This window comes from Leiobunum rupestre, chromosome 5 (assembly GCF_980474605.1).
Source record: "Leiobunum rupestre chromosome 5, qqLeiRupe1.1.hap1, whole genome shotgun sequence".
Classification (NCBI taxonomy): Eukaryota; Metazoa; Arthropoda; class Arachnida; order Opiliones; family Sclerosomatidae; genus Leiobunum; species Leiobunum rupestre.
This window is the reverse complement of record NC_143388.1, coordinates 11,032,034-11,045,314: the sequence shown is the minus strand read 5'-3', so window position 1 is coordinate 11,045,314 and position 13,281 is coordinate 11,032,034. Positions and strand designations below refer to the sequence as shown.

The window sequence follows — 13,281 nt, the reverse complement described above, 5'->3', positions numbered from 1 at the left end:
GGGAAATTTGAAAAATTTAAGGGGTCTTCCATAAAGATTGTTTTGCAGGTTATATTCCCTTTAATGAGATTTTCTGGATCGGCTGATCTAAATCAAGTGATTATTTTTTAAATTTAGGAATTGATTTAAATTGCTTAATGTATTTCAATGGGTGGGGTAAAAATTGAAACAATTCAAATACGAAGCTAATCTGAACAAACTATATTATTAAAAAGTTATTAAATGTAATTAATATTTAATTTAATTTAAGATTATATAACTCTTAGAAGAAGTATCCATTAATTAAACTCGTAATTAATCGTTAATTGTTTAAAAATCAATAATTTCAATAAAATAAAATAGAAATACGATTATAATTTAAAAAAAATCAAAATTCCATTCATGTCTAAAGTTTAATAAATCTAAATTCGTTTTCAAAATTCTAAATAGTCTAGTGACGAATCCCGAATAAAAATCCTAGCTTTATAATTTTCGATATTTAAGTTATATTATTTTTCTGATTTAGATAAATCTAATGGCGGCTATACAAAAGAAATTCTAATATAGTCTATAGTTGCGAATTTTCCTAATGATTCTAAGAACTACCCAATTCTATAATAATATAGCATTACATAAATGATTCTTAAATATGCCAATAGGTTATGATACCGAACATTCTAAACATATTATACTTTTGCAATATAATACATCTTTTGTCCGAAAAAATTGTACAAGTACCTACATCATAAAGCTGCTTATATTCTGCGAAACTGTACATTTGAGAAATAGCATTATAGATAATATGATAAATGAATATTTATAAGAAACCTTGACATTTTTTATTTAGATAACCATAGTTATTTGGCGGAAACAGCCTACGAGGAATTCTTAGTAGGAGATTTATTGTTAATTTGTCGTTGTATAGGAGCGTAAATTTATTTTCCTCCTTATAAAGAAATTTCGGTGTTCGCAGGCGGCTGAAATTTCTAAAGGAGCCAGAATATATTACGGGTCAGATCGGACATTAATATCGCATTAAGCTTTTACGTCTCCACTCGCACTTTACATTAAATTGAGGCTTATCGTTAATCTAAGTTAATTTAAAGTGGAAAATTTGCCATTTATTTTTGTCAAGCCCACGTAGCCGTTTTCTGATTACCGTTACATAGGCGGCCAAATATTCTGCTATGTAATTTGAAGAATTAAGCAATACTTCATAGTTCATTAGGTTTATTTACGTATCAGACGTTGCTTAGTCAAGGTCCCACACAACTGCTGCCTTAAATAAAATCACCTGTTTATTTTTTAGATAATAGATGGCACCGTTATCTTGTGGGCGTGTTATCAAAGCTCATACGGTACTTCAGTAATATTACGCGCGTAAATGCGTAAACTGAGGCGCCACCTACAATCGGGAAAGATAAATGTGTTAGTATTTCATTTCGTAAATGTTATCAGGTTTTGAGAAACCGCGGTAGATGGCGCCATAGTAAACACTTAAAGGGACTGGAAAGTGACGTTTCAAAAAATGTCACTACTTAAAAACAAATCCAGATTTCTTTATTTAAATTTTTTCCGCTGTAAGAATTTGGCGTTGGGGGATCGTTTTGAAAGTAGATAGTATTGGGTTACGGTTGAGATTGTATTCATACGCTGACGGAAACGAAGTAATCCGTATTATTTGTCATTTTGTAAGGTATTTTAAGTTGTTATGCATGAAATTAATAAAACTAATCGCTGAAACGGGTTTACTCTTCACTCTTTATTCCTTACAAATACCGAAACTTTAAAATTTGCACACCATAACTCACGCAGGATTTCCTTCGACAAATATCCCACAGCGTAAAGGAAATTCCGTTTTACGTACTAGTATACTTACTCGATGAAAAGTAGTTCCACTCATTTTTTAGTTATTAATTCCATTTGATAAGCTGATGGAAAATTAACAACTTTTCATCATATTGGTTAAAAATGTCTATTTCAAGTAAAACAAAAATTTTAATTAATATATGTACTGTATAACATGTTATTTTCATGTAGCTCGACCTATATTTAAAATTTTCGCTATTGACGTCATCGATGACGTTTTTTAAACGCGATTCCCCCCCCCTCCACCCTCACTTTCGAGTCCATTTAAAGGCCTAGGTTTTCTTCTGCCTGTCAACCTTTAAATTTACTTTAATTCCTATCCTGGTGGTAGGCCAACGTGTTCTGCTGTTGGCCTACCACCAGGGTATTTGTTTGGGAGGAAAGTAAATTTAAAGGGTGACAGGCAGAAGAAAACCTAGGCCTTTAAGGGACGTATTTAACAGTACGGTATATACCGCTACCTGCCTTCGATTCTGATAAAAGTCTCTACTATATTCGATTAGTAACGTACTGGCAATATGGACACGAAATCACGTAGGTTTTTTAATTGGTATCATTTTTCTTGGAAGCCGTGATAGTTCGCGATACATTTTGCAGCCGTGTCCTCCTTCGTAATATTTTTTCAGGATGCCTTTGAGTCATTTCTTTAAAAAATGAACTTTGAAATTCCTTCGTCCAGCCATAGCTTTCCATAAAGAAAGATAGATGGCGCGAGTTGTATTGATAAAACTCTAGCGGCACGCGCCGGAGGGAGTGTCCCCCCCCCCCTTCTTTTACGTTGGCGGAGTATAGAAGGAAAAGGGGGAAAATTCATTAGTTGATTGCCGCGTCTAGCATCCTTGACTCTAGCAGTTATCTAAGATGATGACATTTATGACTTTTTGGTCTCGGGGCGCCCTCTCTCGTTTCTTCTTGGAACCAGACAGATGGCTAATCATCTTCGGGGCTTTTTTTTGTCTCCCGCTCACCCCCGTATTTTATGATGGAGGGTTTTTTTTTACCGAATGCCTTTGGGTTTTGTCTTTGCGGGGGCGGTTTTTTGCCCTAGCTCTTTCTTTATTCGATAAACGAATATTAATTGGGTTGGGAGAGACATCTATCGAGTTTATCTGAAACTATTTTTTTATGGAATGGGAATCTCTCTTTGCTTTATCTTTAATTGTGGACACAAATTATTGGAAAGCAATTTCAATATTTTGTGCAATATTTACGTTTATAGGAACACTAAATTTGGCTCTTAGATCCGAAATTAAATAAAAAGCATAAAACTATAAGTAATATAATAGCCATAAGTATGACACTTAACTATTTCAGTGAATGATATTCTGTCGCGAAGTGATTGCGTAATCGAAAGTTCTCTCCCCACTGGTTTAAGGGGTTTTCCCCCGAGTTCTTCGGTTTCTCCTTCCCTAAAAACTTGTCGAGGTTAACGGTAATAGTTAGTGTAGGGAGCTGTTGGCTCGCGTGGCATGAAGGGCTTGCCACCACCCTCTTACGCATTGTAACCCGACCACCTGAATTAATGGCTTTAAAATTCGCTTGATGACTTAGGCCTAAGGTGGTGCCTTGGGTATTATCCTAGCTGATTATTAAGTTGGCAATAATTAGTGTGATATCGATAAATATGAGTTAGTATTGTTAGCTCTCAAATTCAATAAATAAATACTTTCAGGAAAATGGGATGTTAATAATTATCAATTTTAAATTACAATTTAATAATTTATCATATTTTTTTCCGAAGTAAATTCTATTTTTACCATTTTTAGTGATTTCTTGGACACCGTTTTATCTGACCATTCCGTATTTATATGAAACAAACTATCGATAAAAATTAGCGTCGAGAGAAAAGAAAATATCATAAAGTTATTAATACTTTGATTTTTTTTATTATTTTTTATTATTTTATTTCATAGAAATACGTATGAAGTTTTATTTTTATGATTTAATTTATTTATTTTAGTTTTAAATTTAATTATAATAATAATATTGATTTGTAGCTTTAAAATATTAATACTTTTGGAAAAGGGCGTAATATTGTTTACCAAATATATTTTTAATAATTTTATTTTATGGAAATACCTATTCTTAATACTTAATTTTATTTATAAGCTTAAAACATTTTCCTTTTTTCACACGTTATTTTAGGTAAATTTAAAATGAATGCTCAAATTAATAATTTTCGTTTAATTCCAGAATCCTCGTACGAGAAGGCATGTTCCGAAAGAAGAGGTAGCGCCCCGACCACCCCCATATTGGGGTCAAGGGTCATGGAAACATCAACGCCATCTAGGTTTGTGGTAAGTAAACTCCTTTATTTTCTTTCATTCAATTCCGTTCCTACTACACGAGGACGGAAGTAGTTAAATTGAATTTCTCAACCCCCTTAAATCCCCCTTTTCGCCTCAAAAGGAGGCCGAATATTCTCCGGGTTTTTGATTCGGAACAATACATTTCTTTTCTTGGAAGATCCGGCTTCAACCAAAAACCGAGAATAGGCTGCCGTAATTGTAGCCCCTGTTTTCATGATGCCCTGAAAATTTTATCCGCCTACGCGGTGAGAGAACCTTCAGTGGTATCGGAGTGTCTTCCCCCCCTTACCGGGAGAAAGGGGGAAAATTACACGAGGAAAGGTGGAGGGGCGTGGTTTTTCTTATGATAATCAAGGGACGAATAGGGTGCTGCCTGCATATTCCCTGTTAACCCGTATGCATTCTTGGTATAGTGCGTACCCGTAGTATTTTTTCTAGTTGAAGATATCTCCCTTATTCTTATTAGTTTCCGTTCCAAGCTAGCTCCTTTTTACGTATACGACAATAGAATCTACCTGGTCAATGCAAATTGACAGTGAATTGAAGGAAATTGGCTAAAGACCTTACTCTTGAAATTTAAGGTTTTCTTACGCTGACTATAAAAGAGTCCAAGGAAAAGTTTTGGGTTTTCAGTATTGACGAAAAAATGAGCGTACCTCGTACCAGTACGGAGTGTACCTTCCTTTTGGGGTATAATTTAAGTGTTAGGTGGATGGTATAGGCGATGGGAAAATGGTATGTTCGGGAAAGATAAGAATTGAATGGGCATTTTTATTTTGGGGGAAGTATTTTGGGGCAATTCTATTGTTGTGAATATTCGGAAAAGTTGGATCGTTATCAAAATGTTCAATTACGTAACCTCGCGTGCTCAACGTGCTCAACGTGCTTTTAAATTTGATATATTTTGGAGTCTCGTTAAAATTTTTATGGATTATTTTTCCTTTTGTGAGTTTCAGCACTATTAGAGTGCATTTCAATATCAAATCTCATTAAATAGACAAATAATTTCGTATTATAGTAATGATATTTACGTTAAATATAATAAAATATAGGAATATAAGTATAAATCCAGAATACTTCAAAAATTAAATTAGTTTTTAATTTATTTTTACGACTATCAACTAAGGGGCATTAGTTCATGCAAGCTAGGAGCAACAAACACAGCACCCCTCACAAGGAGAACGCAACCCGTCAAAAGTCGTGCATTTTCTTGAGTACAGTTTTCATTGGTTAGACGCTTTAGCGCCTGCTGCCGTCGGAAGGAGAAAATACGGAAGTTGTCTTCCCCCTTTCCGTAAAGGCTCGTCCAATGAAATTTGTACACAACACTGCGTTAGCGTGTTTAAAAGCTAGCTACGTTCTCCTTGTGTTTGTTGCTCCTAGATGCAAGCTTGGATTAACAATAGTAGTGCCTACCTGGATATATCACTTGCAAAAAACCTGACGAGCAAATGACGTTTGTGACAGCAGCGCCGCTTCGGCGAAGTTAACGGAGAATTTCCGAAACTCCCGTAACACGTAGCCTTCTACAAGGTAGGCACTGCTATTGTTAATCCAAGATGCAAGCATGTATTTATAATCATCGTTAAAACGCTTTAAAGTATAATATATTTATGTAAATTTAAGTTAGCCATTTCTAAGAAGTAGGTTTTTCCCGCTAAGTGACCTTCACTTAGATTTCTAAGAAAGTAAAATAATCTCCAAGTAATATATCCGCGAATGCCTTGACATCTGACCCTTAACCCTGACAAGCTTCCTTTTAACAGACGGGTATATCTGTTCCACCCTCCAGTTGGTCGGATTGGTCCTAATAAGCGAGACGATAGTCTCCCTGCTCGGCGTATCCTTGTCTTTAGATAAATACGTCGGGTTTCCAATTCGTGTTAGAATTCTCTGTAGTATAGTTTTAGACCACCAACGAAGTATTTCACCGATTGAATCCGTTGTGGAAACCGTTAAATGACTCAACAGTTTGTTCTAAAAGGCAGTAAACAATAAAATCTAGGGTGTCTACAGTGCCTTGAAAAGTTTCGCTTTGCGTTCACGTACTACGATATAAAAGAAGATATACTGCCATTTAGACGTCATAAGTTAGTCTGAGACCGGCTGTTTCCAGATTTTGGGTTTAAATTTACAACTTTTGCCAAAAAAAAAAGTGTTTTACGCACGTGACTCTAGTGTGTCTATCTCCTAATGTTCCTTTTTGGCCGAACTTTTGTAAAACTTGAGATGAAGGCAGGGGCGTAGGAACGTTCTAGAAGTTGGAGGGGGCAAAGATACACGAAAAGGGGTCTGGAGAATGGTTTTTAATTTTTAATGGAGTGTAGCTTCTCCAAATGCATGTGTACTTGTTACTACTATGTAAATTGGCGGGAAAAGACTGAAATTTAAACACAGTTGAGGTTCTATAAACTGTATATGCTTTTAAAATGATAATTTGAGCCTTTTGAAGATTTCAACTGACCAAAGGTTGGAGGGGGCAATAACATTAGTTGCCCCTCCCAGCAAAATTCTAGGGAGTGGCATTGCCCCCCCTGCCCCTCCCGGTTCCTACGCCCCTGGATGAAGGCGAACTTGTTTACCACTGTTTGGAACTTAGCAATCTAATTCGGTTCCATCTCAGATTCCCCGTGTTAAATTGGACTCTGTTTGCGACAATTTATGGTTGCAGTGTAAAAATAGAACGATTTCTCTCGTGTCCTACGAAGGACATCGCGACGAAATAAGATAGCAGTCGATTTTGATGTTTCTGTTTCTCGTTGTTTTTATTGTTTTTTCCCGATCCTCGCCAAGAGAAGTCATTTTCTAAAATCGTCCGGGATTGCTCTCGAAGCAAACTGCTCGCTCGATTTTAGCCCCCCATTCGCGAAATAAAAGTCTCCCTTTATTAATAGTTGCTCGAAAAACGCTTTTTTGGGGTCGAAAGAATATTTTTCGCTGCAGTTTTCCGAATCGATTGGTACCGGGGCTGATTCCTCCAGGCTGAGGTTTTCAACTGCGAGAAAAATAGGCCAATGTTTTGAGGGGAACGCCGGGGGGGGGGGGGATTCTTCCGTTGGCCCGCAGCCAAAAAGCCCGTTGGACTTCACATCCCAACATCGTTAAGGACTATCGAGGCCAAATACATTCCTAAGTAGTTTTATCGGTCGACTTTTACCTAACCCCGCCGCTACCGAACTTTTACAGAAAAGGGATTTTGACGGTTCTAGACCAAAGGTGTCTCGCCAGATATCGATGCCCGATCGAATGCGTATGAGCAAAAGTAAATAAGAGGAGATAGTCTTGAACTTGAATCGACTAAAGCAACGACCTATTTTGAGGTACAAACTACTTTTTAAGATTTTGGTTTGATGCCCTATTTCTGTTTACGGTGATTTTATCACTACGTGTATTCCACCACGCTAAAAAGTAGTTCGCTTCGTTTTGATTTTTGAATTAGTCAAAACTAAACTTGAAATTGTTTAGGTTAATTACACCTAGGAACAACAAACACACCCACACAAGGAGAACGCAACCCGTCAAAAGTCGTGCATTTTCTTGAGTACAGTTTTCATTGGTTAGACGCTTTAGCGCCTGCTGCCGTCGGAAGGGGAAAATTCGGAAATTGTCTTCCCCCTTTCCGTAAAACGTTCAGCAAAAAGGCTCGTCCAATGAGATTTGTACACAACACTGCGTTAGCGTGTTAAAAGGCTAGCTGCGTTCTCCTTGTGTTTGTTGCACCTAGATTAAAACTAATCAGAGTACGTTGGTTTTGGGTATTATCAAATAACACTCGTTCATACAGACCTGGAAAACCTGTAATATCAGGGATTTAGATTTTTCACAGAAAAGTCTGGGAAATTCAGTTTTTTTAGTAAAAATCAGGGAATTCGGGGAAATGTATAAGAGTTCAAAAAGTTTGCCCTATAATAAGTACAAATTTACATAATATAATAATATGGAAACCATTTAGTTTAAATGCTAATCATTAATACCCAGAGCTCGGCGTTTGGATAAAAATTAACCACTTATTTTATTTTTATCCATAACTTACAATTATCCGAAAATATAAATTATAGAAATATCCATTAATAAACAGTTAACCAAAATATTTACGATTAATAGAAATTTTGTCAGTTAATTTATCTGTTTCGCAGAGCTCTATTTATACCTAAACCTATTCGTGAAAGGATTGGTTAAGTTAACAATGACCCTGTTACATTAGATAAGCGTTTTCGACTTAACCCCAATAAAAGTTTACGTTTTATCTTATTACCTTAAAATATTGATGCTCTTGTACCTGAATAAATGAGGGAAATCGAATTGCCAATAGTTGTATGAAAAGGTCTCGAGTTTGCAGAGGTTTTATTGGCTCTTTGGGTCAAGTGTTTTCGAGCTCATTTAGAAACATAGCAACCACAATGGAAATTACAGAATGCGGTCAATCCTAGCAATTATACTCGTAGGTATTTCGTAATAAGGAGGGCACCAAAGAATGTGATAAAAAACCTCTGGACCAGGTGTTGGGGCAATAGCCCAATAACCTTCGCGCCACCGTTAAAATATTCAGATTGTGTTCCAGGAGCAAACAGTTTCAATCCTGAATACCAAACATCCTGACCCCATTTTTTCGGTGGGGGCCCCTAGCGTGACAATTTACAATAACATTCTTTCGTGGAGGCCCCAAAGGATCAAGGTTCCTAGGAATATCCAAAGCTTTATCACCCAGCAAATTCCAGTTCAATAAAAAATAAGGAATTCTATAACGTTAAAAATAATGTTCAAATTTCTAAGCGATAATTTTTTATAGCAGAGCAATAACAGATCGCTTTACAAATTTCTTGTTGGGAAACAAGCCATTAGGGGGTTCGATTTTAATGCTTTTATTTATTCTAGATGGCGCCAATTTAAATGTTTTGGTGTTAAGGGAATAATTATTGATTTATTAAAAAAATAACTAATACCATATGTTTAACGCTAAATTATACAAAATTAGATAATAATAGATACTGGGAAAAAATTATTTATCCCAGTTTTTAGATGATTTGGAATTATAACGTTTATATAGGCGCCATCTAGAAAGACTTGGCTTATTTAAAATTTGACCGTTAATGGCGTTACCCCAGTTCTTTTTGAAATGCACATCGGCCTAATCGGTTTTGCAAAAAAAAAAAACCTTTTTAGACGCTCTTTAATTTTAGCCCACATATTTGATAAAATATTAAATATTAACCCTTTTCTATCCTACGCTATTTTTGATATGACCGATAAAAATATATAAATTATACCCGAAATAACCCTTTTGCATCAAAACCTCATTGTACGGTTCTACATTCCATTTGTAGCGACCCAGGGTACCCATAGTACAGACTGATATCCTCCCCTAGGTTTGTAGCACCTTATCTATCACTAAATCATACCAAATACTGGTTTTTATCTTGCCCCCTCCCCGCTGACTCGTGGCATCATTTCTTCTTCTAGACGCTATCGCCACCTATACTTTATCTATAGAACTAGAAACGTCGACTATCGCCCCACCTCTCGTCGTATTTTACGATCGTCGGAGTCCATATCATTTTTGATTATATCCAGCAAAGGGTGCGCGTTTCTCGTAAAGACTGCCCCTTTGTCAAAAAATATATCTCAGAACTAACTCTGTTGAGAATGCCAAGACAAAGCTCGTTTCCCTCAGCAGAATTTACCCGCTTCTCGGGTTTGAGTGAATTGTCAACTGGTCTTTCAATGAAAAGTTCAAACGAAACCTTCGATTTGGGAATAGGCGAAAAGTCTACGGTGAAAGAATTCTTTATTGCGTCCCATAAAAGACCCGCTTTCCAATTCGGCCATCCTGAAGTTGAAAGATTGTCCGATATTTTTTTTATTATGATCATTTTCTGTTGCTTCAAATCTTTATTTAGTTTTGTGTCGAGCTCTGTTCTCTCTTTTCCTTCGTAAATTTAAATAATTTTTCAATGTAAGTTATACCCTTATATTAAAAGGTTGGCGACACAATTCAACCCACCTTGCAGAATTTGAATTTATAATTTTTGGTTTTCGTTATCAAATCATCTGCATTTTCGCTGACCTTATGACATACATACTGGTATTATTTTTTTAAACTTTTCATAATATGCAAGTATTATATTTCAAACTTTTCATAATATGCAAGTATTATATTTCAAACTTTTCATAATATGCAAGTATTATTTTTCAAACTTTTCATAATATCCAAGTATTATTTATTAAATTATTCATAACATGCAAGTATTATTTATTAAATTATTCATAACATGCAAGTATTATTTATTAAATTATTCATAACATGCAAGTATTATTTATTAAATTATTCATAACATGCAAGTATTATTTATTAAATTATTCATAACATGCAAGTATTATTTATTAAATTATTCATAACATGCAAGTATTATTTATTAAATTATTTATAGTTTACAAGTACTATTTTTTTATATTACTCATTGGGATAAAAAAATTATGTTAGTATTTTCTTAAAAAATTAAGTACCTAACTTTTAGATTGCAAAATAGTTTTAGATATTTTTTAATTAAAATATTACCAAGGCTTTTAATTTTTTAGTTATATTTTCCAATTTTAGATTGAAAATTAGTATTAGGTAGATTTAAAAGTAGTAAATATAATTAAGTATGAAATAACCAAGAGGTTTTAGTTGATTTTGAATTCATAAAATATTATATTTCAAAGTAGATTAAGTTATTTTATTCTTATTAAAAAGCAACTAAGGATTTCGTTGTTCGGTGGATTTTAAAATTACAATATTAAAATTTAAATAGTTTTTGAGTATTTATAAATAGGCAATTAAAAAGGATTTCAATATTTTAGTCGATTTTAAATTGTTCAAATTTTATATTTCAAAGTAGGCTTAGGTTTTTTTTTCTAAATAGGAAATTCCAAATGATTTTGCTTTGAATTATAAATTTTAATATTTATAAAAGGTTCTTAGATATTTTTTTTTCTAAATAACAAACCAATCTTCACGTCAAGCCACGTGTAACAACCAAAGTCGCATTGTAATAAATCCTCGCAGAGTTGTTGTCCCTTAAGTTCTCAAAAAGGAGTTTTTTCTTTCAAAGCAAAGTTACCTTTATCAACAAGAATTTGAATGTGATTTCCCGATGGGAGAAAGGCCCGTTATCGCTCGCAGCCTCTCGGGGAATATTTTTTATGTTTTATAGCCGAAGCTTTTCTTCCTTTGCAAAGATGCATTTTGCTTTCAATCATAGAGGACATTTTTTGGGGGGAAGAGGGGGCCTACCAATCGATATAATATGAGGCCTTGCCGCGACTATCCACACCCCCCTCACAAAAAAATGGTAAAAATACGGGCCCAAGTTTATGCCCGGATCGATGGCATGATAAAATTCGCGTTACCGAACTGCAGATGTCCCGAGTTTTGTTTGTGAAACAAGTTGTCGCCGGAACACTGTTGATGTGAATTAATGATCTCTCTCCCCCTCTCGAATCCATTTTGCCACTAGCTGTTAACTGTTCCCCCCCCCCCCCCCGAGAATACTGCATTGCGATGATTTTTTAATACGTCATTTAGTTTATGTTAAGTATCGCGTAGTGCATGGCATTCAAAAACTAATATGCTTAGTGAATTATAAAACTATAGAAAAAGTAATTTATTGCGTGGAATATCTTTATAATTTTTAAAAAGACCCATATTTTTTAACTTTACTATAGGCGCATTCACATATTGCCTACAGGGAAATATGCAAAAAGGGGCGAAATCCACCCGAGGTAGCTTCCTATTTAATAATGTTTGAGGTAGATGGCGACACTAAAGTTTATGAAAAATAAACTTTTTTAAAAAGTTATTAATTAATTACTAAATTATAGTACTTTAAATATATAATTTTTGTAATTTAAATTAACAAATAATTTTAACAGAAGTTAACACTCCGCCATAGATGGCACTATAATACGATTTTAAACTATCCAATCAGGGAAGATAATTTTGTATTTTAAATCTCGACAAAACCGTTCTTCACTAAAAACTGAAAACTTTCAACCAATCGTTGAAAATCAAAATTATGACGTCACGCTGCTATCAGAGCGCCATCACCACGTTACCTCGGATGAATATTACCCCTTTAAAGTCGTCTTTGCCCTTTAAAAATTGTAAATCGGTTATACCAAAAATACCTACATCACAGAAGGTGTAGGATAAATTAGGTAGGATTAGGTTAATATAATCAGAAACATCGTATCACTTATCACTTATTCATTAGTGTTCTCAAACGATAGTAAGCTGCCTTCTGGCGTAATTAATACGCATTTTGTTTAAACCACCCCACGCGAAAATATTAAACCTTTTAAATTTTATTAAATTTCTTAACATAGGGAAAAATTTATCATTCACCCGCCAGGAGTGTGTCAGTATGTTCCTAATAAACACATTTTTCTACGCGGCATATGGTTGAGGTCCATTTTTATATAACGCCTTGTTTAAATTTAATCAACATTTCTTCCTTTAAAATTTAACTTTAAAACGCAGTTTCCTAAACAATAACTTGGGTAATAAACCCATAAACAAAGAAATCAACCTTCAGAGCTAAGCTCTTATAAGTTAGATTTTAATGCTTTAACTTATGCTATCGTTTATTTTATACCAAATAACGCCAGTTTGAAATATTTTATTTTGTGTACCTGAATTAATTAAAGGCAATTATTATTGCCTACAAAAAACTATTTTAAACGATGTTTTATGTGAGAATTGTAAACAAAAATTCAACCTAAAATGAAACACGAAAAAATTAATATTTTTCACAGTTTTCAGACTGTGCCACTTATTAAAACCTCTAATGGCGTTACCCCTGTGAAAGAATCTTTTCCTTCGTGTTACGTGTATCGGTCTATATTCGTTGTTGCTAAGCTAACAACGATGATTTTCAACTGTTTATCCCTTTATATCCTTGAAATTGTAGATAGTCTGAGGCGAATTTCATCCGTAGATTGGATAAATAATCCCCTAAACTAGCTGAATTGTCTTCGTATACGAAAATGCCCCCGTTAAAGCCCTGCTTTTTCCATCTTTGTCAATCTTAATAAAGTTTTCGCTAGGATGTAGTATTTTTTTTATTACGAGCGGGCGAGGAAGCTC

General features: G+C 34.6%; 1 protein-coding gene across 11 annotated transcripts in view; it reads left to right on the top strand.

The window, feature by feature from the left end:
* The window catches only part of raskol (Ras GTPase-activating protein raskol), a 192,299-nt gene that overhangs the window by 148,967 nt on the left and 30,051 nt on the right, over positions 1 to 13,281 (top strand). For all 11 annotated transcript variants that reach the window (XM_090175852.1, XM_090175854.1, XM_090175853.1 and 8 more), the window contains one exon: positions 4,042 to 4,145. In XM_090175852.1, the coding sequence (XP_090031978.1) occupies positions 4,042 to 4,145 (104 nt within the window). The remainder of the gene's footprint in view (positions 1 to 4,041; positions 4,146 to 13,281) is intronic.